This window comes from Bufo bufo, chromosome 7, assembly GCF_905171765.1.
Source record: "Bufo bufo chromosome 7, aBufBuf1.1, whole genome shotgun sequence".
NCBI lineage: Eukaryota > Metazoa > Chordata > Amphibia > Anura > Bufonidae > Bufo > Bufo bufo.
The window spans coordinates 22742266-22765290 of record NC_053395.1 but is presented as its reverse complement, the minus strand read 5'-3'; the positions used below and the strand labels follow the sequence as shown (position 1 = coordinate 22765290).

Below are 23025 nucleotides of genomic sequence, written 5' to 3'. Positions count from 1 at the left end.
ATGTACAAGAATATAACTACTTTAATACTGACTCCTATGTACAAGAATATTACTACTATAATACTGCCACCTATGTACAAGAATATAACTACTATAATACTGCCTCCTATGTACAAGATAACTAAATTAAAAATAATCAAAACAGGTATACCTCTGTATTATATCACTCTCATGTATTGTGCCTTTATCTAAATTTACCTGAAATTATAAATCTGTGAAATCCTGATCATTTTGATAAGATATTTATTACTTTACAAGTGTCTCAATAAGAGTATTTATTTGGCAGATAATATTACTCAAGCTTCAGACTTTGAGTACAAATTTTGGTCTTTGGGTCTCTCCCAACATGGAGGCTTATGGTACTTTGGGTGCAGCGGGCTATAAATACTTAGTCATCCATTGCCTTGACCAGGTAGCCATTAAAAATAATGTAGACATCAGTCTCATCATTATATAATGCGTTCTCTCGTTCCCTTTTGAACATCCGCACCCAGACCTCATCCCTGTCCTTCAGATGGAGCATAAGACTTTGACTTTGCATGATACTGCGGTCACTGGGTTGTGCGTACAAAATGGCTATCTCTTCACTGTTCTTCATGATATGTAGATAGGTCTCCTTTAAGTTCCATGTATGTACATTAAGGTTAAAGAAATAGATCCCAGGAATGTAGCAGATGAAGGTTCCCGAGAACATGTTGAAGTGCTCGTACAAGTTCACGAACACTGTGTCGAATACAACATTTTGGAAATATTCAGTACTGTGTATGGATTTACGACGGGCCACGGAAAATGCTGCATATTGGATCTTGCATGAATTCCCTGATGGACCCGTTTGACCCTTTTGACCCTTGAAGCCTTGTGGTCCGAGTGATCCTCGTTCCCCTTCCTTTCCTGAGACTCCTGGAGGCCCTTTTCCACCCATTTCACCCTTTTCACCTGCAAAATGAGTTTGAATGGCATCAATTTTGTAACTTTTTTGGTTTAAGACATGACATAACAAGTGATAATTTTCATGAGTGGACCCTCCTAGACAAGGGTGAGGATGGCTGGGTGACGTGCAGAACTCCTACTGCCAGCAATATTAAGGTGGATATCAATAATTTGCATGAATGTACCCTCCTAGACAAGGATAATAGTTGAGTGATGTGAAGAACTTCTACTGTCAGCAATATTAAGGTGGCCATACCCACACCCTCTCGGCTCGGCCATGTATGTTCTCAATAGAGAGTAAGCCACTACGAGACTCCTATTGGGTTATCGCTCTTGAGAACAAGGTATCAGCCATGTTGAAATTCATGATGCCGATCCTTCTCTTGTCTGATGTATGAAAGTACATCAAATACACATTAGATGGTCAGCTGGTTCCACTGGTTTGGCAGAATTTAGCCTAATATTTATGGCCACCTTTATTCCAAACAAATCAACTGCTCTGAACTTCTGCCATGACATTCATGAACCAGAAACCTCAGGATGCTTTAGGTCCCTCTTACGTTAGAGGTCATGAAATTACGGAAGGTGATTTCATAAATAAGTAAAGAGGTTGTCTTCTTAAGACAACCCCTTTCTATATACTATACTATAAGGCATCATAGAAGGTGGTCCACCACTTGGGACGCACCATATATTACGTTATGCTCAGGTGCGCCATATCTTACTTGGCCAGCCATTGGCCATTCCTTTGAGTTGCCAGTATGTAATGGGTTTCAAAAGCTGGACCTGTGGTAATCAGCTGATCACTTGGTCAGCTTAAAGTTAAAATGGGGTTGTCTTGATTTGACCTGGAACATATGGTAGATATGTTTTTTGCTCCGTTACCCTACCACTTGGGCCATTTCGTCACCTTTTAGAATAGTCATCTCTATACGAGGCTGGACTCTTGGCATAGGGTAGACAACATATTCCTTTATTCTGCTCTTCTTGGGGGGCTCTGCAGGCTCCTCCGAGGCTTCACAACAGCGGACGCATGAGGGATTGCCGACTTCCTGCCATAGAAATGTTCTTGGTGCTGCAGCATCAACAGACACAACAGATGCCAAGATGACGACCACCGGGAGATGCATCACGGTCATTTTGGCTTTGCTGAAATAATAATAACAGTAATGAAGCAAGGATGTCACACAATATTGAGCACTACATCATTTAGAAACATTGTGGCTGCCTTTTGCCACCACTAGGGGGCCAATGTGCATGCAGCTCTTATTTGGGGCAATAGGAGCCATATGGAGCTGCAAACATATAGCCATCTAGAGTGGAAAAAAATACCTTTTAACACAAAAAAAATGTCCGTACAAATAATATGTGCAGTCGTGACTGTTGTGAATTTTTTTTACAAGAACATATTGAAAAGGTCAGTATCAAAAATAACTTTTCTCTTTACAGAACACACGATCCAGATGCTGAATTAGATGTTTTATTTTATTTTTTTGCTTTTTGTTTATTTCAAGGTTTTTTGCTTTTTGTTTATTTTAAGGTTTAAAGTCAGATTTTAAGTCAGAAATTATTGTAGCTAAAGGGGTTCTGCAGTTTGTTTAAACTGATGATCTATCCTCTGGATAGATCATCAGCATCTGATTGGCGGGGGTCCGATCAGCTGTTTGAGAAGGCGGAGGCGCTCCAGCAGCGCCGCGGCCTTCTCACTGTTTACCGCTGGCCGAGTGACGTCACGACTTGTATCAACTGGCCTGGGCGGGGCTAAGCTCCATTCAAGGGAACGGAGCTTAGCCGCGCCCAGGCCAGTGATACTAGTCGTGACGTCACTCGGCCAGCGGTAAACAGTGAGAAGGCCGCGGCGCTGCGATTAGATGCTGATGATCTATCCAGAGGATAGATCATCAGTTTAAACAAAGTGCAGAACCCCTTTAAGTTAGAGCTGTCCTGACCAAGTAGTATTTTGGAGACCACCCAACACTTAAAGGGGAACTCCAGTGAGAATCATCCGTAGGTCTCATGCAGTCGGAAGTATTACAGCTCTGATTTGTACAGAACAGTCATATGGCCCCCACAGACATCTATTCGTCTATACTCTACCTCTAGGTTCCTCCAATTCAATATGGAGGCATAGTGAGGTTTCTTCATATGCACCACTACTGCGGTATTCTCCCTTAGAAGCATCCATATGGAGACACCATGTGGCAGCACATGTAGTACTATGAAAATATAGGCACCACCATAATGCCAAATGCACAGGGGACTTAAACAGAATTCTGGAGAACCGAGATCCAACACTTGAAGTGAAAGTCCACCAGAAATCACCTAATGACATTTCTTTAAAAAAAAAAAAAAACAATATTAGTGTGGCTCCATATATAATAGAGCTCATGTGAATTAATTGAAATCTCAATAATCAAATCAGAGGGGCTAACAGGGGTCACTTTTCTATATTCCTATATGCTGTAGGGATAGTAGGAATTGTGTTCTGCCTAGTGCAGGCCCCAAGGGGGTGGGTCTTGACACAGGGATTCTCTCATTGGTGTTCTTACATCATGTACCACCCCCTAGGATCCATTTCTTGAGGTTGTGATTGGCTCCCATGGAGAAATTAATGTTTTAGCATGATATTTTTACTTGACTTGTGCGTACCCATGATAGTGTGCACAGATGAGGATGGCTCCTAAGGAGGAAACATCCCACATATTAAATTATAAAACGAGACCACATTGCATTTTTATAGTTCTGAAAAGCCTACAAAATCCATTTATGGGGGACTTATATATGGACTTATATATGGACCTTGACCTCATCTGTGGCTCATGTCTCCAGAATGGAGCAGAGAGATGGCCACTCATGCAGAGTCACTCTCCAGCACACTCTTTGGGGAATACAGAAACAACCCAGTGAGCATGCTCACTATAGAGCATGACCGCATGTATGGCCACTATTCAGGGGACATAAGACATGAATGTAATATATGAAAGGGTGGTGTACATATGCAGATGGAAATGAGTATCCAAGTGCTCGACCACATATTTGCTTGAGGCCCTCAAGCTGTCCATTGCCAACCACTACTGTAGACCATGAATGAAAACCCATGAGTAGAGGCCATGGTGGCTTCACGGAGTATAGGAATAGAGAGCCAGACTGCATCCCTCCATACATCTCTAGATATCTTTGGTCTATGTACATACATTGTGTGTTTGCAGCCGTGTGTAAGCACATCATTTTTTCTTGTTGATGTTGCAGAGCCCGATAATGCCATTTAAGAAATGTCCCAATGTCCAAGAGATAAATATTTAACGTCCCACCTACCTCGGCCTTTCATATTAGAATCCAACTTTTATTTTCTAATGAAGCAGCCATTTGCCCTGGGGCAGCTGTGTGTTCACTAACAAGAGTAGGCTGCGTGAGTTCAATCACCATCCAAACCATGCCGCTGGAGGACAATTTCCTTCAGATCTCATCTGCTTTTCATTGAGGCCTTTGAAGACAGCTGGAACATCATCTACTCTTGCCGGGCCCTTTAAGGCATCGCCACCATGGCAAGCCAGGAGATTATCCTCTCCGCTTTGACGTGTGTCTTCCTCCTGAGCAAAGTTATCACAAGAAAAGTTTTGCGGTCTCCAAGATAGGAGGAATTTTAGAACACCACCTGCTTCCACTTTCTGCACACAGGCTGGCAGAATGTGAATGAAGAAAATGAGAGGATGATGAACAGGTTGTTCCTTGCTCCCACTGCTCCTGTCTTCTATTTGCTGACTTTATAATATGTGTATGTAGACACAAGTGGTTTTGATGTTGCCTCAAGTTACTGGAGACCGGCAGGAGAAGACTAGAATAATGCAACAGCTGCTCAAAGGGGCGGCAAGTCAAGAGACGCATAGCAGTCTGTAAGACTTTTTGCAAACTTCTGACACAAAGTTTGCAGGAATCTTGCAGAAACGGGTCCACACGTCCTCAAAGTTTATTCATGGCCATAATGATTGCTATAATTATGTTCCAAAAAGTCCACATTCATCCTTTGGATGGTACATATTTGTAACCCTACTCACCACTAGAGGTAGCTGACTGTATGATTCAGTAGTCAAGCTGTCTTCAGTTGGCTCCTAAGCGCCATCTAGTGGCGGCTGTTAGAATTGTATCATGACGGAAAAGTGAGCATAGTGAAATTATTATAATTTTTTTTCAGACTTGCAGTAGAATCCACAAGGGTTTTGCAGCAGATTTTTACTTCCCCATTGAAATCAAAGAATAAAATGCGACATATTGCACTAGGCACTTTGTTCTTTTATATTTATTGTGGTAATTGGCCTCTTTTCTCTCCCCAATCTATACCTGGTTTTACTTGTGTGAAAAGGCTGCAGTTTCAGGCATTATCCTGATTTCTTTCTTTTTTTGGGGTTGCGAAGGGAGATTGAAGATGCATACCACTTATCAAGGGCTCGGTTTCTTTTGTATGTGACATATGTATTGCGGTTCTTCTTCTTCTATTCATGCCGCTGCTATTGGTTTTTACTATTTAATATGTGATGAATAAAATAGAATAAAATATTTATTTGGATCAGTTGTAGGCTGGGTATTGTGTTTTGGTGTTGAGATGTTTACAAGCTGTTAAGATGATGAAGCGCATCCTCCAGACAGCTAATTAAAGAGAAGGAAGTACAGGCCGGACCTAGGGCTGCAAGCCTGGGGGGAGGCCTGGCATGACAGAGGCTTGGAGGGAGTGGAGCGGTTAGGGAGTTATGGGGTTAATTGGTAGGTTAAGAGTGGGCGTTGCATTAGGGGAGGGGGTTAAGGTTTTAAAAGGGGTGTGAAGAGCGGGAAAGGGGCCATTTTGCAGGGGACGGCAGATCTGCAGCAGCTCCATTGTCAGAACTGCTGCATCACCTCTTCAGTGGCTGTTCAGTACCTGCGAGTATCTCTTCAATTAATATGCTGCTGGCGGCAGCGGAGAGTAGGGGTCAGGAGTGGCTGCGGGCTTCAGTGGCAGGCCTTCTGCTGGGGTCGGGGGATCCGGCTTCTACGGATGCCCCCATTAGCCGGACGCAGAGGACCAGGCCTCTGACGCGCCTTAGTCCGGAGGAGACCCCGAGGGTTCGGCGCCGGGTTAGGAGCCCCTCCTGGGACCCTCCGGCACGCACCGCAGGAAGGAACACTGGTATCAGGCAGTCGCGTACCGGCAGGGCCGGCTCTATAATAAGGCAGACCAAGCGGCTGCCTGAGGGCGCAGAGAAGGGGGGGTGGCGCCAGGGCGGAAATTTATTTATTTATTTTTAAATACATAATTTGCGGACTTGCCCCGCCTGGCCCGGCCGCCCCCACCCCAGCCTGCAGGTGTGCCGTGCGGCCCCGGCCCTCACCTCCTCACAGAGCGGTACACAGGTTCAGCAGCAGCATGGCATCGGCAACACAGGCAGTCACGGGGTCAGGGGGGTATGCATGAGGCCGAAGGATGATAAAAAGAAGGAAGACGAGGATAGGCGGCAGTACCGTTTGATTCCGCTGACTTTTTCCAACTGGATGCAGGCGTTTGTGATCCTGGCCAGTGTCATTGGGGAGAAGGCACCGGAGAATTGTTCCGCGCGTTTCTGTTATCTGGACGGGATAGGAAAGGCATATAGGGTATATAGGGGGGCTGGGGTGGTTGAGGTATGATGAGCAATTTAGGCAATGAAAAGCAGCTCGGTCTAGCATTCGGTGAGATCATAAGGATATAGGTTTGTGGATGCGGGTGATGGCTCCAGGCAGGGCGGGGCAGTCCTTTCCAGGGGGGACGCCGGGGGTTCTGGGCAATCAGAGCGCTCGGCGGCCTTACAAAAGGGGTTATGTTTCTAGTTTAACGAGGGTGGATGCAGGTATGGGGATAAGTGCAAATTTAAGCACGGGTGTTCATCATGTGGGGGGAATCATGGAGCGCAGCGATGCTTCAAAGGTTGTAAGGGAAGAGGTGGGGGCGATGGGTATGGAAAAGGGGCGGACGCCAATTCGGGTAACCGAGATGGTGCCCTTTCTAAATAGGTACCCTAATGTGGAGGCGGAGGAGTTTTTGTTGGGAGGTTTTAGGATTCCGTTCGTTGAGGGCGAGAAAAAATTTGAAGTCAGCAAAAGAGCGTCCAGGGGTGGTTACTGAAAAATTGCGGAAAGAGGTGTAGTTAGGTCACATGGCAGGGCCCTTTCGGGACCTGCCGATGCAGGATCTGCGGGTGTCACCACTGGGGGTTGTTCCGAAGAGGGAGCTTGATCAATTTTGCCTTATACATCACCTTTCATTTCCAAAAGGGGGTTCGTGTGGGCACGGTTTTGGGGTGTATTTACAAGGTCGGTGGTGTGTAAGGGAGTGGCCGCTCCGTTGAAGGGAAGAAGGCTGGGTGAAGAATTTGGTGTTGCTGGAGCTTGGGGGGGACTTTTTCCAAAATAGGAAGGTGCGATTCCATTGTGACAACTTGGGGGTGGTGGAGGCTATTAATCGTATTTCGGTTGTGTGCTTTCTTCAGCATTTGGTTTTGGGTTGTTTATCATTGAATGCTTGGTTAGTAGAGACTCACATGCCTGGGGTAAGTAACTCAATTGCGGATGCATTGTCTTGTTTTCATTGGGACCGGTATCAGGAGAGTCAATGAGGGGATCCTTGTCAGCAGGGACCTGGGCAGCATATGATAAGGCAGAGGGGTTATGGGAGGAATGATGTCAGCGTTTTCGAAGAAGATGGGTTTCTGTTGTTGTTTGTGGGGCATTGCAGAGAGAAGGGGTGGTTGGTGTCCAGAATGGGGAAGTTTATGGCGGGGGAGGCTTTTGGTTGTAAGTTTGGGGCATTGCGCATTGGGGAATTGGTCAGTCCGAATAAGAGACGTGCGGGTGGCCTTCAGAGAGGGGATGTGGAGTAATTTGCTGATAGGGTGGAATTTTGTATTAGGAGATCTAAAACGGATCAGTTGGGTCATGGTTGTCAGGTTGTTTTATACCAGGTAGTGGGATCGGTCGCATGCCCAGTTTGGTGTCTTAATGAATTTTAGGGGGAAAAGGTTGGGGGTGAGGGGCCGCTGTTGGTCCACGAGGATGGGTCTTTTCTTTCACAGTTCCAGTTTTTAGCAGTGCTACGGGCTTGTTTGGCAAGGTTGGATAGAGACCCCACCCTGTTTGGAGGTCACTCTTTCCGGATTGGCACGACCACGGAGGCCGCTAGGAGGGGGTTGGGGGATGACGTCATTCGTCGCATTGGTAAATGGGAGTCTATCCAGTTCCGGTCCTATGTTAGGCCTGCGTTGTTATAAGAGGGGGGTATGGAGTTTGTGCAGGGTTGGGGGCATGTGAGGGCCGTTTTTGTTGATATGTTGTATTTTGTGTTCCCTGCAGGTGGTTCGGCGTACCTGGTTTGGAGCACTCTTACGTGTTCTGAGGAGCATTGCGGGCAGCAGTTAGGCCGGATGGTAGGCAACTGGGTTTTCCGAGAGAGGTGGCAGTGATTCGCTGATTGGGGATGAGAGGAATGCTGTGGAGTCGAGTTCGTCCAGAATTCCAAAGATTTGCAAGGTTAGATGTTGCCCCTGGGGTGTGGTGTTACATGTGGGGGGAACGATTTGGAGGTACGCCCCTATAGGGAGCTTGATTTATTGCGTTTGTGATCTCAGTTTCCAGGTTTGGTGACAGTCTGGTCGGACATGGTGCCGCGGAAACAGTGGAGGGACGCTAGGTCAGTGGAGAGGGTCAACAAAGCCAGGATAAAAGTTAATAGGGCGGTAGGTCGTTTTGTGGTGGGGAACGGCAGTCTTGCGGTGCATGATAGGGAGTTGGAAGCGGGTGATGGGGCATTTTGGAGGGGGGATGGAGTTCACCTGAATGGGTGGGGATGGATTTATGGTGTTCGGGTTTACAGGACGGGATTGAGTTGGCTTTGCATGTGTGGCGGGACACAAGGAGGTGAGGTGTCACCACCTTGGGTCGTGGGTGGTGGTGGTGGGTCCTAGGAGTTGGTGGTTATAGTGGATCTTGCGTGGTGGGGAGGGAGCCAAGTGGGCTCTGGATTCCCCAGATACTGGAATTTGGGGCGTGATATGGCGGGTATCTGCCCACGTTTATTGCCCATGGCTACGGTTTTCTGCCTCTGAGCCGGCGTTTATCGGCTAGAGGTAATTTAATTTAATTAAGGGGCAGTTACCCGTCAGGTGGAAAGGCCTTTTGGGGTTGGTTATTCATGTTATTTATTGTATGTTTGTTATTTAATAAAATGGCTGCTGTGGCCAAGAAAATTCACCTGTGGTGCTGTGTCTTTATTTGGTTGGGAATGGGGGAACATAAAGGAGAACGACTCGACAGTACACTTGTCATGTAGATTGGCTCTTGTTTTCTAAACCCAAGGTCAATGGCTTCATATTTCTTTTTCCTGAAGGATCCCCGTATGTGGCCTGAGCTGTAACCCTTTAAATTCCCCTTCATCCAGGACACCGGTCAAGTAATCACATGTTCCACGTGCAAGGCATCTCTTAGCAAAAATCCTCCCCCCATGTCCAAGGTCTGTCCAAGGAACAACTGAAGTTTGGAGTATCTCAGCCTCATCTGAAGTCATCTCCACCCGAAACTCATTCATTATTGCTTGAGGCTAACTGGATAGGCAGGCCATGTGCCAAGAGGGGCATTAACAAGGAATTTTGGGCAGTGCTGTAAAGTATGACACCCATTGAGCTCTATATGTAGTGTCCCACTAGGTAAAGGTGGGCACTGCACAAAAGGGGTTAATGTGTTTTTATTACCTGTAATGTTATGTGTATGCATTTCCCTGTGTTAGCTGGGTGTCAGGCCTGTCAGGGTGTAGTTTAGCCTCCCAGACGTTAGAGGGAGCTAGAGAGGAGTTACTTCGTCCACCTGAAGCTCCTGAGGCTAGGATTAGCTCAGTAGAGACACCCCAGTTGCAGGACAGAACCTCCTGGGAGAAACCTGCAGTTACCCTCAAGCCGAGTAAGGACAATACCAGGTCAGATAAGTACCCTGATGGGCAGAGGTTCTATAAAGTACAGCAAGCGCCAATACTGGAGAGAGGATTTATATACCAAGGATTAAAGCCAGCATTTAGGCATCCGGGCCTTGGGATCCAGCCAGCTAGAATAGCTGAAGGGGATGGAGCGTTGTGTCCTCCAAGTATCTTGCATGATTAATACCTGCCACTATCTAAAGTCTACCTGCTTGTGAAGTATTGTTCAAGGGACTGCGTTATCATCATTATCACCTGTAACTGTATGTACAAAGTTGGACTGTGTTCACCAAGTAAAGAAACGTTTGGTTTATCCACTGAGTACTCAGTTATTCCTCCTATAAATCGGTGTGCCACCGTTACAGGCACTGGCGTCACGAATCCAACAGGGACCTTGCCCCAGGCACTAAAAATACCTGTAACATCCAGGGCACCTCATCCACCATCAGGCCTGGTCCCTATATACAGAGTGTGCCCCAGAGGAACTGTGTCTACCTCTCCTTCACTGCCGCATGCCTGCCCAGGGTTCTCCAATACAGTGAGCAACCCTCGATTGCCTATAACCGTGATCTCGCTTCGCTATACCCTGCAGGTCTGGCGTGCTGCATAAATTGGCGTCACGAACAGGATTTACGGAACATTCCTGCGCCATTGCGGATATAAAACTGTGTGCTAAAAACTGCCTTAAAGTGACCAAGCCCTACCGTTTTATTATAAAGTGCTGGGCCAAAGAACTGTCATAATTAGCGGTGTGAAGATAACGTTTTCTGGACTGTTTGCTGCTTGTTTAAGCCACCGCTTGCTGTCAGTGAATAGACAGCCATTTTGCAACTTAAACCTGAGGTGGATTACAAGTGCGCCCGGTGAACTGTTTGGCGCGAAAAAGAGGACTTTGGCGCGAAAAGAACCAGGCGGAGTCATCACCAAGCCGGCGAGGAGGAAGAACGCCGCCCTGTCTGGAGAAAAAGGTGCCGCCTACCTGAGTCCCGGAGCTACGAGAGGCCGCGCCCACCTGCTGACGCTGTACGCAGGACGTCCGACGCCCGTAGCCGCGCATCTCGCGAGACTTGGAGCGAGCACCACCGGAGTGAGTACCAACTTAAAGCTGTTGCCGGCTCTGCTATTTACCTTACCGGAACGTTCCCGACCCCTGCCAGGGCACCGGAGGGAGCCCCGTTAGCGACAAAAGACTTTTCTGGGAAAAAAAAAATTATTATCATTGCCGCTCCGGTCCGCTCTGCTACATTTAAAGGGCCATACCCACCTAGCAACGCCATGTCCACACCTGAGGAAATCGGACAGGTGGCCCCAGTCGTGCCTTCTGGAGTATACCCAGCCGACCCTAGGGCCCCTGCCGCCGCGGCACCGCCAAGCATGATGCCGCTAACTATGCCGTACTATTTTGGGGCCCCCTGGTTCCCACGTTATTCAGGGGAAGCCCATAAGTTAAAGGACTTTAGGGAACAGATACTGGCCTTGTTCCGGCTTTACCCCATAAATGCTGAACAGCAAATGGAGATCCTCCTAGCTCAGTTGGAAGGGGCCGCCCGCAGGGAAGTCATGTCGTGGCCCCGCTCTGAGAAAAGTAGCCTGGAACAGATCTTTGATCGCTTGGGCACCACGTTTGAGGCCAGAACGGTGTCAGAAGTTAAAATGCGTTTCTTCAGCAGAAAGCAGCAACCTGGGGAGTCGCTCCGTGATTTTGCCCTGTCCTTACAAGAGACACTGAGAGCTGTAGTCCAAGTGGATCCTAAAGAAGCTGAGGACCAGGACCGGACTCTTAGAGAGCAATTCATTGCAGGCGTAAGTAATGAGCATTTAAAGAGCCAGCTACGCATGTTGTCAGCTCAACACCCCTACTGTGCCTTTCTGGACTTTAAAGAATTGGCCATCAGTATATTAGGCCAGAACCCTGCTCCAGGGCCAGCAGCCTCCTACGAACCCCAGGCTTGTCAGCCAAAGACTGTTAATGTGGGGTCTGCAGGGGTCAGTCAGGCCACCCAAGCTCCAGTCACGGATGTAGTGGCAGCCCTCATGGAGCAAGTGTACCATCTTACTCTAAGTCTAGAGAAGGTGTGCAAAAAGATAGAGGAATGGGAGAGACCATTATTACTAGAAGATGAAAGTCCTCTTCCTCCAAGGCTCCCACCTGCATATGGAGACGTATATCCAAAAGAGCCTGATGGGCGACCAAGGTACCGGCCCAGAAGCAGAAAACAGCCTGTCTGTCACCACTGCAAGAAATATGGACATACTGAATCAATGTGCTGGCAGTTAAACGGGCAACCCCTGAGGCAGAGGACCGCCCCTCGGGAGGTAGAACAGTAGGTCCAAAGGATCCAAGCTGGATGCCTAAGTATGTAGGATCCCGTCCAAAAATTAATATATGCATCAACGGGATACCCTTTGAAGCCCTCTTGGATACTGGGTCACAGGTCACCACCATTCAACGGCCTGCCTTTGACAAGTTCTGGGATCCAAGTCTTCTCACCCAGCCACCAGAGTCCTGGCTAGATATCATTGCCAGCAACGGTAAGCCAGTGAAAGTGCATGGGTATTGGGAACCTACCCTTCAAGTGGGAGAAGCCAACCTGCCACAGCAAGGCGTGATTGTGGTACAAGCAGGAGATAAAGGAGGACACCCTGTGATCTTAGGGACTAACGTTCTGAAAAATTGTTACTCTGAAGTGCTTGACGCATTAAATCAAACTATCTCTTCAGCCTCACCTGCTTCCAGAAGAGTTATCCAAAAGACTATTAGTGTGCTGAGTGCTCAACAAAAGTTTGCCAACAAGAAAGGAGAAATTTGCACTGTCCGGATCCGGGATAACCGGCCGGTAACTCTGCCTCCAAATTCCCAGATCATCCTGTGGTGCCGTGCGGTGTTAGGAATCCAGGGCCAGGACTATCAAGCCCTAGTGGAACCTATTCCCTTTGAAGATCATCCCTTCGTACGGACAGCCAAGAGCATGGTGACTGTGTCTCAAGGTAAAGTGCCTGTCCGTTTAATTAACTTTGGTGATCATCCCGTTACTCTCCTTAAACACTGCCCCGTTGCTCAGCTTTTCCAGGTGTCTTTCCAGGATGTAATCCGTCTGCCTGCCACGGAGGCGTTCCAGACCACACAGAGCAGCAGCACCCCTACGACATCCTGGTGGGAAGAACTACATGTGGGGAACGAATCCACCCCAAGAGAGCAAATAGAGGGAGTCCTGAGGCTGGTGAAGGAGCACCACCAGGCTTTCAGTAAGCACTCCACGGACTACGGAGAGGTCAGTGTAATCAAACACACCATACCCACTGGCTCTCATCCTCCTATTAAGGAGAGGCACAGACCCATACCACCTACTACCTATCAATTCACTGCCGCATGTCTGCCCAGGGTTCTCCAATACAGTGAGCAACCCTCGATTGCCTATAACCGTGACCTCGCTTCGCTATACCCTGCAGGTCTGGCGTGCTGCATAAATGACCTTCATGTCTGGATCTTCAAGCCTGGTAGATTTTTTTTTTTACCACCAGATTGAAATGAGCAGCTTAAAGTGGTTGAGTCAACTGGAGGTGCCTCTTTTGCCCATTTTGGCTGCCATTCAAATGAAGGTCATGGTCTCTATGAGTTCTCCAGACCAAGATATCTTCTTCTGCACCCTTTCTAAGCTCTAACTACTAAACCGCCTGTCCAAGGAATAACAACATGGACAGATGTATGAACAAGACCAAATAAGACAATCATCCGAACATGAGAACATGCTTATTTATTGAATGACCCACCCAAAATGTGCCCTTAAAACACGTCAAGTGGTGCCAAGATTTCACAACCCTCATCTTGAAGTTGATTAAGATGATATCCTACAAAAATGTATCGACAAAACAAGTTCTAAAGGGAACCAGTCATAGGGGTCGGAATCTTGAAGGGGTTCTCTGCTTTGGACAATCTGTACTTGGTAGACGGAATGCATGGCAATAAGCAGATCACATGGGGATCAGCTGTGATCTGTAGGGAAACCTTGCAGTAAGTGTTTCAATTCCATGCAGCTCTACCACAGGAGAAATGAAGTATTACACAATGTCCAGTGAAATCAGTGGGGTGTCTGTGTACGGTAGGACAGGACAAGTCCTCCAGAGGGAAGGTCGCTCTTTGTAAGCACTCTGGCCAATAGATGAAGATTCCCTAACGGGTGTATGACAATGGGTTTACAAAATCGGAAAACACCTTTAAATAAACTCCAGTATTCAGACAATCTGTCTCATACCAATCGGCCAAATCTCTGTCAGGGGAAACTTGGATTGGGCAGGTTGAACTTCAATACACAACCCTTTAGTTCTCAGGGGGAAATAAGCCATTGCCAGAGGTGTCTGTTAAGCAGCTTACTCTGAGCCAAGCCTGCATGTGGGTGGCGGATTCGGGAAGAATAGCTGTCGGCCCAGCAAACATTTGGCTGACAGCTATTGAAGGTGTATGGGCACCTTTAGGTTAAATCATGGTCAAGCTGTATGGTTAGTAGTACTGACTACAGAAGACTCTATCTTGTGGATTAGAGGAGCCCTCCAAATGTTTTTTGATTTTTTTATAGATTTTTTTTTTTCAGCTTCACCCATCCCCCCAAGCTTTGATCTGTCAATTTGGTTGGTAGGTGCTAGAAAGAGAGGCGATAACAGGAAGTGTAGGAAGAATTAGGAAGCATGGAGGTCATTGTTCAAAGAAGTCACTTTATTTACAACCTCAAGTAGTAGGAAACTGGTCCAATGGTCCTGGAAATGGTCCAATGGTCCTGTGAAATAAGGTTCTCACCTACCATGTGACGTTTATAATCCTAGTGTCTTCTTTAGGTTTGTAAAGTAGAACTATAGCTACACCTCTATCGGATGCTTTAGGCTGGCCTTAAATATTAGATAGCTGTCCCTGATCCCCTTAATAAACTTGGCTTGCATGCTTGGCTTCTTCAAGTGTGCATGTGTTCTGAATTTGAAGAGCGGAGTAAACTGCTCCTAGACTCTGGCTTATGTCTCCAGAAGAAAAGGATTGTATATGTTAAAGTCCAATAGACTGATGTTTATCTCCACCAGGGAAGAGTCGGGAGGCCTCCATATATATTAGATGGTGCAAAATTGGTGAGTTCTGCTGGATACATCTATAATGTGTACAGTCAGCTTTAGGTAGGACTATTTCAGCGTCCCAGCGTGGTACACTGCTAAAGGGGTTCAGGAGATGCTTTATCATGTCTATGCATTTTCCTATATACAGTCCTGATCAAAAGTTTAAGACCACTTGAAAAATGGCAAAAAATCATATTTTACATTGTTGGATCTTAACAAGGTTCCAAGTAGAGCTTCAACATGCAACAAGAAGACATGAGAGTGAGACAAAACATTTTTTGAGCATTCAATTAATTGAAAATAATGATTAAACTGAAACAGGCTGTTTTTCAGCTGATCAATATTTTAGGACCACATGCCTTTAAAAGGCCAAATCTGTGCAAAGATGTGGATTCATTGTCATTCTCTGTCAGGTAGTCACACGTTGTGATGGCAAAGGCAAAAAAACTCTCCCTTTTTGAACGTGGTCGGGTTGTTGAACTGCATAAGCAGGGTCTCTCACAGCGCGCCATCGCTGCTTAGGTGGGACGCAGTAAGACAGTCATTTGGAATTTCTTAAATGATCCTGAGGGTTATGGAACAAAAAAGTCAAGTGGAAGACCCCAAAAAATTTCGACAGGACTGTCCGTCAAGACACTGGACGATCCTCGACCCAAATTAAGGCCCTTGCTGGTGCTGACTGCAGCCCCATAACCATCAGACGGCATCTGAGACTGAAGGGCTTCAAAAACAAAGAACGTCTTCAAAGACCTCGTCTCCTTGAACGCCACAGAACTGCTTGTTTGGACTTTGCAAGAGAGCCCCAGACATGGGACATTCAAAGGTGGAAGAAAGTTTTATTCTCTGATGAGAAAAAATTTAACCTTGATGGTCCTGATGGTTTCCGACGTTACTGGCATGACAAGCAGATCCCACCTGAGATGTTTTCTACGCGTCACAGTGGAGGGGGCGCCATAATGGTCTGGGGGGCTTTTTCCTTCAGTGGAACAATGGAGCTTCAGGAAGTGCAGGGGTGTCAAACGGCCGCTGGCTATGTCCAGATGTTGCAGAGAGCATTCGTCATGACTGAGGGCCCTCGTCTGTGTGGTAACGACTGGGGTTTTCAACAGGACAACGCTACAGTACACAATGCCCGCAGGACAAGGGACTTCTTCCAGGAGAATAACATCACTCTTTTGGCCCATCCCGCGTGTTCCCCTGATCTAAATCCAATTGAGAACCTTTGGGGATTGATGGCAAGGGAAGTTTACAAAAATGGACAACAGTTCCAGACAGTAGATGGCCTTCGTGCGGCCGTCTTCACTACTTGGAGAAATGTTCCCACTCACCTCATGGAAACACTTGCATCAAGCATGCCGAAACGAATTTTTGAAGTGATAAACAATAACGGCGGAGCTACTCATTACTGAGTTCATGTTTGGAAGTTGGATTTCTGTTTTGGGGGGGGTTTAGTTTTTTTTTGGTGTGATCCTAAACTTTTGATCAGCTGAAAAACAGCCTGTTTCAGTTTATTAGTTGTTTTCATTAAATTGAATGCTCAAATTTTTTTTTGTCTCACTCCCATTTCTTCTTGTTGCATGTTGAAGCTCTACTTGAAACCTTGTTAAGATCCAGCCATGCTACATAGGATTTTTTGCCATTTTTCAAGTGGTCTTAAACTTTTGATCAGGACTGTAATAGGGAATAAATAGTTAACAGGCCATAACTAGTTGCTAGGTAGAGCTGTGTATCTCTGCCCATAGTGATGAGAGCAGAAGAAAAGACACACTACTGAAGTATAACACAGCCAGAGAAGCAGACATATAGATAAAAATGGAGAAAAGAGCAAAATAGAATTTACAAAGCAGCCCAGTGTTGAGAGAAGGTGTGAGTAGATGCTCTGTGGAGAAAAGCTGTCTGACCAGCACTTTTGGAAACTCCCTAACTGAATTTTCAGGAGATTTAAGGCTACCGTGCCTCCGCCGGAACTCCGCCCCTGCGCCCATTATAGTCAATAGGGACGGAGCCGCAGTCTGGGGGCACACGTTCACTAGCGGCAGGATGGATCCGACAGGCTGTTCACACGACGGAACAGCCTGCCGGAGGTCCGTGCCGCTAGTGTGAAAGTAGCCATAAGTCTTATGGTACCTGGGCGCACTATGGAAGTTTCTATAGATCCACATTCCACAAAGAACATTGTAAAAACATTTATTCTGAGTACACCAACCCACCAAAAAGGCATAGACCTTAGTCTGACGTTGGGGACCGCCCTGTGGTTGCAAAGATTTGAAGTGTTGCACCCGTATTTCAGGATGCTTAGGCTTAAAAGAAAAGTGCAGTGTGAGTACAATTACTTCAAAAGTACCCTGTGAGATCTGTGGAGAGTTTGCACATTGTGTAAGAACTGCCAGTCCATGCATGCTGAGAACTGTGACTAATGCATATAAACTTGATTCTTCAGTAAAGAAGCGTTTTGCTGTTTACCTGGCCTCCTTATTTCCTGCACTGCCACAGTGCACTGACACCATCTTCGGCTGCCAAGGGACACTGCCTTGCCCTTCACAATTCATCACCATCAATGGCAACCCGAACCACAATCAGGAAGAAGAAACCCCAGAACCGGGGCTGTTCCCTAAAAGTAGTGCCTCTTCCTGTTACTGCATGGCCCAGGGAGAGTCTGAACTGTGAGTACATCTCCTCCCATCGACCACACCGCCCCTGTCGCTCGCGGTGCTGTTTCATGCCTCTACAGATCACAGCCGCATGCTGGGGGTTGTAGTTCTACAACAGCTGGAGAGTTGAGTTGGAGAGCGCTGCTTTAGCCAGAGGGTTTATGGCTGTATCTACAGGACCGCCTCCTCAAAGCTACTAATCTACAGCCGGCGGCCATGGACACTGCGTCCGCCACTCACTGTTTTTGTATACTATGAGATAAGATGCTCTCAGCAGAAGCAGAAAAGAATTCCTTGTACGCGTTCTTCAAAGAGATCGGCGACTTGTTCTGAATACGTTAATATAAAGCAGACTGCGGCCGTGAAATATTTAACCCTAGGAGCATCAGAAGAAAGCTAAAGCCTACCAAAAAGGATGACTGCCGGCAGTGGAGCACATTAATCACAAGCGGCTTTTGCGCGATGCAAAACTTACGAAAGACGTGAGATTATTAATCATGCATAAAAGATTTGACCAAAAAGGTGCGTGCCAAAAAATGTATTCGAAACTTATGGTGGTTATTTTGTGCAAAAAATTGGCGCACATGTGCCGTACAACAGCTGAAGGTGAGGTAAGTGTGTCTGTTATAGAGCGCTCAATGTTTCGCATTTGATGTCGTGGAGGTAGTCACAGTCACGCCCCCTGCCACTAGATGTACCATGGTGAAGAGGCTCATCTTACCCACAAAGCCTCACCTATGTGGTCCCCATCTATAGGTATCTTCTTGCCGATCGCTTCTGCAAAGTCCCCGTGGGGGCACTGGTCTCATAACCCCAGCCATAACTATTTCGCTTTGTGGGATTACCCTGCAGAACAGGCTTTAAAGGGGCAGGGCTTATGAAAGTATGCCCCAAAATGGGACATTTTGTGGGCGTTCCTGGATAGATTGGGGGTGGGGCTTAATAAATGTCCCTCTCCCAGGGAATCCTTAATGCAGGATCCGTAGGCGATTAGAAAGAACATTTATTTTTGTTGTTATTTTAGGCCCTATATATTTCTGTTAAAGAAAAATGGTCTGAAACCCAACCTCCCCCATTTAAATTTTCCAGCCTCATTTTCTACACGTGGGCTTAGCGTGCAGCAAAACACTGTCCATAACGTTTAAAGAGACTTCTCCAAGTCCGTTTCACATGATACACATGTTAAGGAGCGTACGGTTTTCAGGACAGGCTATATTTTTTTTAAAGTTACATTTCCTGGAACTGCTGCTTAAAAAAAACAAAAACATAAAAACGTAACAGAAGCAGAAACAAAAAGAACAAACAGGCAACAAAGAAACTAAAAAAGAGCAACAAATTCTAAACTGTCTAATGCAGAAACAAAGAAATCTACCAGGATGATGGAACGGTTTTTGGGTCAGAAGAAGGAGAACTTACGGTTTGGAGACCCCCCGCTCTTTTCATGTGTTGATCCTGTCTTGTGTTTGCCGTTCGCCTTGTTCCTAACAAAACACATTGTTAGATTTTAGGACTCCACCCTTAGTGGCGATTTGGAAGTTAAAAAAAAATTGGCGTCTCGTGTGACTGCATGAACCGGCGATGTCCCCCACCCTGGGGTCTCTGGCTCTTACCTTTTACTCCTCTGCCGGGTATGTCAGAGATTTTTGCCCCCCCTTGTCCGCTGCTCCGGTTTCTCCAGGAACTCAGGATTCGTCTGGCAGAGATTCCTGCAGACACATTGCAGAGTCCTCCTGGAGAAGTCAGATGGAAAGTGTTACATTTGGCTCTCACGTGTGAATTTGCAGCGTCTTCGATCATCATCCCTGTCGGCCCTGGGGCGAGAACAGAGGCACTAACACTAACAAAGGGTGAACCAAGGGCACGGCCTCTGCCACATAGATATTTACATACACCCCACACACGTAACTGCATGCAACGCAGACATCTACATCTATCCGCTACAGATTACACATCTTCATGCCTTAGGAAAGCCTCGTTTGAAGAGCAATATGGCCCCAGCTCCAGGACTAGATTAATTGCAGTACCACACATTACCTGTGGACAAGAGTGGCGCTGTTTCTGGAAGAGGGCAGCCATTTTTTTTCTAATCATGGACAACCCCTTTAAAAACATTGCACAGATAAAATGAAGTAGCTTTGCGTATACTTTGCTTTACTGATTTCTTACTGATTTTGAGTTCTTTCGTGTTGTTTTCCTCACTCTTGTGCAGAGCGGCTTTCAGAATTCTGCCGGTTGCCCTTGGAAACAGACAACAGTCTAGCTCCACCCCTTTGTCAGACATGTGACCGTACAGATAAGCACAGGTTATTCTACATCTTCTCGAAGCTGAATGTATACTGTATGGATAGCATGAATTCTAATGAATGGACTGGACCACGAGAAGATCTATGGGTGGGCCCAGGGTTTGACCCTTAATTTGGCCCTCAATTCAACATTCCCCCCCCACAAAAAAAAATTGTACATTCCATATCTGACCCTGGAATGGTAAGAGGAGGAATGGAGGAGTCTCTTGCTACATCTACTACATCTTCCATGGACTGTTGGACCATGAACTTTTGGGGTTCAAAGGGTTTCACGTAATTAACCATACCTGAGAGAAAAAATGAGAATCTCACATTACTCCGTAATCCACTCCTAGTTGACCAGTCGATGTCTATTAGAACAGCAAGCATGTGCAAAAGATCTCCTCTCATAGTGATGCCATCAGGTCTCCCGGTCACCTTACCCATCTACAAGCCTGTGTGATCACATCAGCCACTCTATCTATGGCTATTTTTGAAAAAAACTAATGATTGCACCAGACATGGATTTCACCCTTCATGACGCCTGACCTGGCGTAGGGAAACAGTATTCGTTGGAAATGGTCTGACATGACGAAGCTGTAGAAAATGGTGCACACTTTATAAATGTGGTGACCATTAAGACCAGACCTTCAAAAGTTAAAACTGTTGGGCAAGAGAAAAACATGCCAAAAATTGCCTCCAGACGATTTTTCAAGATAGAGAATGGAGGTGCTGGACCATGACTTAGACAAAAATGCGACACGTTTTGACTTTTTCTCTCACATTGCAATCAGATCTTCTTTGGTGGATGTTTTGATGGTGGATGTTGAGGAGACTAGAAGAAGATGGCTGCCATGTCAGGACACAGAGATTGGAGGGGAGAGGGGAAGAAGTTGCCATAGCAGCTAATCAGATTCCCGATCGAGAAATGTCAAAGGTCCTAGGGAAAATAAAAGTGACTTGATTGGTTGCCCACTACTGCTTCTTGGTACTAGTGTTGATTAATCTGCCCCTTTAAGGTAGCATCCATGATGGCCTTATCTGTAGGTGCCCATCTGACAAGGTCTCCAGTAACCATGATGTCTGGTTCTCGAAGTCTATAAAGTTTAAGATGACTTTCATTACTTCATAATCGACTCGCTGTTGACCGATCAATGTCTATTAGAAGGTGGAGTGTGTGAAAAACTTGACATCTCATGGTGATGCCTTCAGGTCTCTTGGACACCTTTCTTACCTACAAGCCTGTGTGATGACATCAGGACATTTCCCTAAATTCTAAGTGTCTGTGGGAGAAGATTTCTCCTGTGCTCACTTTCGCCCCCTGCTGAACAATCTCTGCAGGCATGGAGGAAGGAAAGCAACAACCAATCTGAGCCTATTACGGCAATGTTTGAGGAGAGTAGAATAAGATGGCTGCTTTGTCAAGCGGAGGAAAGGAGCAGTCTCCATAGCAACCAATCAGATATCAGCTCTCATATTTCAAAGCCCTTATGGAAAATGAAAGCAGCCACTTGATTGGTTACCCACTACTACTTCCTGAAAGTAGTTTCAATGAATCTACTCCTTTAGCTTCTCATCCATGGTAGGGTTTAGTAGGTTCCTGTCAGATGAGGTGACCATGATGTCAGGTTCTCAAGGTCACTTTCATGTCAACATTACTCCGTAATCCACTCATAGTTGACCGGTCAGTGTTGGTGGTGTTGTCATGAGGAGACTAGAATGAAGATGGCTGCCATGGCCATGTCACGCACACAGAGATAGGGGGGTTGAGCAATTGCCATAGCAGCCAATCAGATTCCAGCTCAAGTAGTTCAAAAGCCCTGGGGAAAATGAAAGAAACAACCTGATTAGTTGCCCTCTGCTTCTTGGTTCTAGATTTGACAAATTTGACCCTTTAGGGTGTCATCCATAGTGGGGTTGAGTAGGTTTTCGTCTGGCGAGACATCCGGTGACCATGATGTTAGTTTCTCAAAGTCTCTAAAGTTTAAGATGATTTTCATGTCCACATTACTCCATAAACCACTTGCTGTTGACTGGTCAATGTCTTTTAGATGTGGAGTGTGTGCAAAACTTGACGCCTCATGGTGATGCCCTCAGGTCTCCTGGTCATATTTCCCACCTACAAGCCTGTGTGATGTCATCAGCATGTACCCAAAAGCTTCCTCCTGTACTCATTGTCGCCCCCTGCTGAGCAATGTCTGCAGGAGTGGAGGGGGGGCGGTGGGAGCAACCACCATCCTGAGCCTATTTCCGTCTCACACGGTGCAACCAAAGGCTGGAAGACGTCCATCTCTATAAGAATTCCGCTGTGTGAGGAATGGAACTTGCAAAGGAACTGGGTGGAAGTGGATCAGATTTTATGTTAGCTGTTGCAAATATTTGCACACCCTGAGAAAACAGGAGTTTCTAAAATTGTATGTAATGAGCGCCGAGCCCTGCAGAACCCATCGCGCGCGTGGCGCAGTCAGACTCACCTGAGGACCAGGAGAAGATTTTCAGGCCTTGTTCCCACAGACGTCTGGAACACAATTCCTTAATTCCACAAAAATGTTGCTGATAGGACTGGCTGGGGGCGGTATCTCCCCACGAGGTCACTTGGGACATCCGGCCGCTCCTGCAAGAATTGTTTTTCATGATAAAAATAGCTACAATAAGGGGACGAAGGCTGCAACGTTCTGTGGGGGAAGCGTCCGTGCAGATAGCAGGATGGGGGTTGTAACCCTTTTTACGCAATAGTGTAAATATATCTGACTGTGAAAACAAATAATGTGAAGAGCGTGTGCAAAAATCTGTGGGCACACTGCATCATTCAGGAGGCATGTACTCCATGTTAAAGGGAAGCCTCCATCACAAAGGATTCAAATTTTGGGATGTTTTTTCCTTTTCGTTTAGGCAGTACTATGCCACTGAAAATTAAATACAAAGCACAAATGATAAGAAATCCTGTATACATAGTAGGTGTAGAATAGGGACAATAGTTTTGTTCTCTTGCTAGGCCTAGATAAAGATGAACTCCTATTGTCATTTTACTGCTGCTGTGATATGAAGATGCTATCGCAAGGTAATCCGCATGACACTAGTAGGTATAGAATCGGGA

General features: G+C 46.4%; 1 protein-coding gene across 4 annotated transcripts; it reads right to left on the bottom strand.

The window, feature by feature from the left end:
* Window positions 1–228: 228 nt before the first annotated feature.
* C1QTNF8 (C1q and TNF related 8) lies at window positions 229–22577 on the bottom strand. Of its 4 annotated transcripts, XM_040440441.1 has the most exons (8): window positions 22403–22577; window positions 20712–20868; window positions 19257–19376; window positions 19063–19127; window positions 4246–4520; window positions 3480–3610; window positions 1841–2079; window positions 229–936 (listed from the first exon to the last, which is right to left on the bottom strand). In XM_040440441.1, the coding sequence occupies exons 6-8, from the start codon at window positions 3503–3505 to the stop codon at window positions 389–391; spliced, it is 813 nt and encodes a 270-aa protein (XP_040296375.1). In that variant the 5' UTR covers window positions 3506–3610; window positions 4246–4520; window positions 19063–19127; window positions 19257–19376; window positions 20712–20868; window positions 22403–22577; the 3' UTR covers window positions 229–388. The 4 variants fall into 4 exon arrangements, with proteins under 4 accessions (XP_040296375.1, XP_040296374.1, XP_040296377.1 ...); XM_040440440.1 differs by lacking the exon at window positions 20712–20868; XM_040440443.1 differs by lacking the exons at window positions 3480–3610; window positions 20712–20868 and having other exon boundaries at window positions 22403–22575.
* Window positions 22578–23025: the final 448 nt, after the last annotated feature.